At 33.4% G+C, this 5,749-nt stretch overlaps 1 protein-coding gene across 1 annotated transcript; it reads right to left on the bottom strand.

Moving 5' to 3' along the window:
- Positions 1-2,503: 2,503 nt before the first annotated feature.
- On the bottom strand, positions 2,504-5,743 carry LOC100641061 (transient receptor potential cation channel subfamily A member 1 homolog). The gene is made up of 14 exons (XM_020002872.1): positions 5,440-5,743; positions 5,290-5,391; positions 5,132-5,236; positions 4,945-5,081; positions 4,630-4,859; positions 4,452-4,557; positions 4,314-4,368; positions 4,090-4,264; positions 3,994-4,041; positions 3,522-3,943; positions 3,287-3,478; positions 3,168-3,236; positions 2,938-3,126; positions 2,504-2,894 (listed from the first exon to the last, which is right to left on the bottom strand). Exons 1-14 carry the CDS (start codon positions 5,710-5,712, stop codon positions 2,724-2,726), a joined length of 2,274 nt encoding a protein of 757 aa, XP_019858431.1. The 5' UTR covers positions 5,713-5,743; the 3' UTR covers positions 2,504-2,723.
- Positions 5,744-5,749: the final 6 nt, after the last annotated feature.

The following is a 5,749-nucleotide window of genomic DNA, read 5'->3' as shown; positions in this document are numbered from 1 at the left end:
AGTTTGGTTGGTGTCTACAGTGTACTAGAGAACATGATTTCTTTCCTCCTCGATACTTTCATGTCCTCTCGTTACATTTTGCTTTTAAAATGGCTCAACCTCAAGAAGGTGACAAGTTAATGCGACGTTGTACATTTTGGAAGAATGGACTTTATTGGTTCAATGGTCATGGTGTATGATACACTGGTAGAGATTGTGGATGAGAGCCAGTGTGTACTAGTAATGATGTCCTGTGAGAAAGGTTACAGTGACAATATGGTGTCTCTAAGAAGAGATGTAATAGGAGAGGTGATGAGTGTTTATAAAGAATCCTGTCCCAGTCTAGAAGTAGAAGAGTTAGTTATTGATCCTAAAGAACTAGCCTATCCTGTGAATACACCAAGAGAAAGGACAGTGTATAGTGTAAAAGATATACTGTCTGCTATTGACAAGAGAGAAGAGTTTTTAGTAAAGTGTGATGGTACTAAAGGTGAAAAGGTGAAGGAGATCCTAGCTGATGAATCATTATCAGATATTAGTAACCTGTCACTATTAGGAGGACGTGATATTAAGGTAAGAATTAAGACACACAAACTGTTTGATACATTAATACAAGCACTAATATCAAAAGGTCATATCTTTAAAAAGTAATCCTATTTCTTATAAATTACTCAGTCTTTGTCATAATTGTGGGTTGTCATTGTGTGGCTTTTACTACTAATAATATATACTTGTGCATCTGTTAAATTCACCTTTCAGCAATACACTACTGATGTATATCACCTTGATAAACAAGCACAGTGACAAATATCATTATTATTGTTATTATTGTATAGGAAGTAATTGAAAAATTCAACACACCATTGGCTACAGGTATGTGATAATATGTACAGTACAGTATCACAATTAAGGAGTAGTGGGAGTTTACTATATAATGGTGATTGGCTGTTTTTTCATACTTACACTATTATACATGTATAGAGCCAGCAAGTCAAAAGGTTAACTCAAATTGCTTATCCACACAGATCAGTGAGTACAATAATGATCAACAAAAAGGTATAACCACTCACTGTCACTAGTTTTACATTAAATTTTATTTCCTTTTATTTATTTATTTATTTATAGTTATATGGACTATCGAGAATCTGGTAGAGGTAAAACAAGTGTTAAAAGATAGTAACTTTCAAACTATCAAATGGTTTGATCTTGGTCTCCACTTGGGTCTGAGTTACGACGATTTAAAGACAATTGAGCATAATTATCCACGAGATGCAGAGCAGTGTCTCACAGAATGTTTAGCAAAATGGCTAAAGAAGGACAGTGAAGCAACAAGGAACAAACTAAGTATTGCTGCTGGTAAAGCTATTGACAAGAGAGAAGAGTTTGATCATTGATGGCACTAAAGGTGTACCTGCATGAATCATTATCTGATATTAGTAACCTGTCACTATTAGGAGGAAAGGTAACAGTTATCAGAAACACTCCTCATCATCATTATTTTACTATATTGTGTGTGTAGGGAGATGGAGGAGTAAAGTGTAATAATAATAAAGATAAAGGAACAACAACCAACACTTTGAATGAATCTCAGGAACATGGAAGTACTTCAATAGAGAAAGGACAGTCTGGTAAGATATGTACACATCATCCATTAACAAACATTATTATAATTATTGTACATTGAACTATACAAACATTATGTGTATGTATCAAGTATTATTGGTATTTAATATAATGTATAGATATTGATGTACTTAAGATCAATGATGAAGTACAAGAAACACTCACTGATAAACTGCTTGGTAAGACTAAGAGAGTATATAGTGTTATTATTATTATTATACACTCATGCAGATATTAGAGATCTTGCTACTGTTCTTCAAGAATTGACATCAAATCAACAGTTTGATTATACTGATTGGAAATTTTTGGGTCTCTACTTAGGATTATATGAACGTACAATAAAAGCAATTGAAGTAAACTGCAGAGGACAAGTGAAGGACTGTCTTATGGAGTGTATATCTTCCTGGCTAAAGGGAGAGGATGGAGTAAGAGAGACAAGAGGAGGTGGATCAAACTGGATATCATTAGTAGCAGCACTAGATGCAATGGGAGAGAGGGAGGTTGCTGACAACATTAGAATAAAGTATAACTTACATGTATAAACAGCTGGAGCCACTTGACGAACATCCATAACAATAAAGTTACAAACATTGATTGGTGTCAATAATGTGTTGAGTTTGATCTAAGAAATCATCTCAACTTTCAACAATTTACTCAATAACTTATTTTCATTTACTCTAATATCTATGCTAGGATTGTGTTTATAGTGTCTATGGTCTATCCAAGTCCATACACTTATCTTTACCAGTAGAATTTGCGTCCTAGCAAAATCTATCAAACTTGCATCTCTCAAATCAGTACTTGTTCTTATCAAAAGATGTGGACAAAATAATGATACTGAACAGCATTATAATTATTTAGGAGGTTGCTCTGCTAGCACTGCGGTGATGGTGTTAAAGGGTTGAGTTTGATTGAATGTTTGAAAATCAGTATTTTTAAGATTTATACTTCCTAATACATGTACATGTACATGTGCATGTACATTAAAACTTAAAAGGGACACACAAAAGAACAATTCAGCATTGTAGATCTAAACTAGCATAATAAATTCCACAAAATAAAAGTTAAAAGTCCACTCTCTTTCCTCCTCATAGTTCCCAATCCCACCCAACCATACAAGACTAGTTCTGTTGTTTCTCTTTCCATTCCTCTTCCAAAGCCCTTCCTCCTCCTCCTTGTCTTTCATTCATACTGTTAACAATAGCTAGCATTTGATCCATTGAACTACGTAGGTCCTTTACTTCCTGAGATAACGGTTTAGTGATGACTTTGATCTGATCCTCTACAGTTATCTGTAACTTAGATGATAAAAGAGGAGATTTGCTCTTTACTTACCTGAGGTTGATTTGTATAAGATCTTATAATGTTATTAATATAACTGCTCATTTGTCTCAAGACATTTTTTGAGTGGTTTGGATACACAATTTGTTTTGGTTTAACAATGAACCAACAATCTGGCATTGAACACTTAAGCATTTTTGCAAATGATCTCAGAAATACTTCAATATATAATACAAATTTAACCTATAAGCATTTGCATTGTAATCATCATACATTCCGCGTACCTTCAAAATTTGTGTGTAAGTATCAGCTGATTTTCGTATTTTTTGAGTGTCATCAACAGCTAAACTAATCTAAATGAGTTGGTCAGTGGATGGAGTTAATATAGTATGAATTAACATACCAATAGGTTAAGAAATAGAATCGGCATTAAAATCACAAACACGATTATTAATGAAAATGAAACAACCGGATACTGCACATCAGACAACCTCATTTGGTTATTCTGCCGCAATAATGAGTCCATTTCATACTCTCCCTCTGTCATTATTATTGTTTTAATAATTGTCCTCCATGGAGAAATAAATGGAGTACGCTATAAAGAGAGAGATATAAGGATATATTATTTTCAGGCTTACTATTCCTTCTGCTCTATCTTGAGGATCATAAAACACCATATAAAAAGGAATTGCAAAGGCTGAGATTAATAGTACGGCAAGGATGAGAACCATTATGAAGTTTTTGAAGATTCTAGCAAACATGACCACATATATTCCAACTATTGGTAGCTTCCTTATGGAGAATATCAGTGCAATCCAACTGAGGAATACAGCAATCACTCCAACCTGCCACTGCCATGGATGGGCGCAAAAGCACTGGTTACTACTGACAAATGTAAACACTATTGTCAAGATAAATAGTGGGACTTCAACATAGTTTACAAAACTGAATAAATACTGTAATCTGAACAATAACATTTGAAATACTTCCCGTATCATCATGATTACACAATAAACTATCAGGCATACACTGGCAAAAGATAAATATCCGTTACGCCCTTCTAAATTAGCAAAGTTATGTCATATAGTAGTCACATGAGTATGCACTTACCAGGAAAGCAATCAAATGTGACATTGTCATTTTCAGATACCTCCATACCTATTAAGGATAGCTATATGTATTAGTGAATAAATTATAGTAAATTACATATTTTTGAATTTGGTGAATGGAGAGTGAGAGCAAATGATGACAATAAAATGACAAACAGAAAATATACTATCAAATTGGAGTAATAGAATTTTTGCCCATATTTATTCCATTTTTGATCAAGGAGTGTACTGGCAAGTGGATGATTCAATAAGTCTGCACTTGGTGAATTAGCCTGAGAACAAAATAATAATAAAAATAAAAATAATTATAGTTGCACTTACAAGGATACTTAGACAATGATTTCGACTACAATATTTTGGTTTCTTAGTCCATTTTCTATCAAAGAAAGCAGTATCATATCAGCAAATAATAGACTAAATTGCTTCTACTTAATAACAATAGTCATCTATTATTCTTACTCATCAAAATCTTCAAGAAACTCATAATTATAAGTAATCCGATAATTATGATCATTCGGTGATACTTTACTTTGACAGCAGCGATCAAAAATGGCTTCAGCTACATCTAAAGTAGAATAAATAAAATGTCATTATTATATGATATGCAATACATTACATAAAAATTAATTTTATTAACCTGGCATCTTTTGAATTATCCTTCTCATTGGTGTTGTGAAATGCTTCCTTGCAACAGCATCTTTGATATCATCACTGCCATTAGAGGCATCATTTACTTTAAGATTGTTTCTCTTTCTTCTATTGCAACAAAATAATATCCTCTTATCTCCATTGCATTTTCCCAGACCAGTGAGATTTCGTAATGCATCCTCCCACTTCTCACCATTCACTATGGCCATTGCAGAATTTCTAAATCGAATAAATTACTTAATATGACCATACAAAACTTCAACGCATAGATCAAAGCAAGACTCTATAATTGTATTATTCTCACTTTTGTCCTTCCTCTACAGCAACATCAAGAGGATTAAGACCATCATTATCACGTTTCATAACATCAGCTTTATGCTCCAGAAGTAGTTTGACTATTTGTTCATGTCCTTTTCTGCAGGCAATATGAAGTGCAGTATGCTAGACAGTGATAACAATAATAATAACAAAGTTACTATTATGCTTCTTACTTTCTTTTCATCAGTACTACAGTGATTGATATCAATTCTATGATTCAGTAGCAGCCCAACTATATGTGCATGTCCTTTTATGCAGGCAATATGAAGTGCTGGGCCCTATATATACATGCAGTAGTTATAATCAATAAGATATAATAATAATTTTTTACTTTATAAGTATCATCAATGAGATGGATATCAGCTCCACGTTCCAGTAGTAGTTTAACCACTTGTGTATGTCCTTGTTCACAGGCAACATGAAAAGGTGTACGCTACATGATAATAATAATAATAATCTAATTGTAATGCTATGTCTTTACCTTATATGTATCAGTGTGATCAATATGACTATTAGATTCCAAAACTTTATTAAGTAAAACTTTCAAAATTATCACAAAACCTTTCTCAGCAGCAACATGTAGTGGAGTGAAACCAAGCTTAAATCTTTCATCGATGTTGTGGCAAGTGCTTTTCCTTTTACCGTGACATGATATTAAATCACAAGGATTAGCTTCACCCTTCTGTATTTCCTCTGGATCCAAGCTAAAACTTGCATCATAAGCTGAAATTCGAAAATCTTCCCCTGGTTTCATCAGGCATTGGTAAAGAGGATCCGTTTGACTAGAGATG

This window comes from Amphimedon queenslandica, unplaced genomic scaffold (genome assembly GCF_000090795.2).
Source record: "Amphimedon queenslandica unplaced genomic scaffold, v1.1 AMPQUscaffold_12814, whole genome shotgun sequence".
NCBI classification, from domain to species: Eukaryota; Metazoa; Porifera; class Demospongiae; order Haplosclerida; family Niphatidae; genus Amphimedon; species Amphimedon queenslandica.
This window is presented reverse-complemented; position numbering and strand designations above follow the sequence as displayed.

Excerpts from the sequence above, each read along its gene's own strand:
- LOC100641061 (XM_020002872.1), bottom strand. The coding sequence starts at position 5,712 with ATGAAACCAGGGGAAGATTTTCGAATTTCAGCTTATGATGCAAGTTTT. Across the intron at positions 5,237-5,289 it reads TCATTGATGATACTTATAAA|GGCCCAGCACTTCATATTGC; the intron begins GTAAAAAATTAT and ends ATGTATATATAG. Across the intron at positions 3,237-3,286 it reads TTCTATTTCTTAACCTATTG|ATTAGTTTAGCTGTTGATGA; the intron begins GTATGTTAATTC and ends CAACTCATTTAG.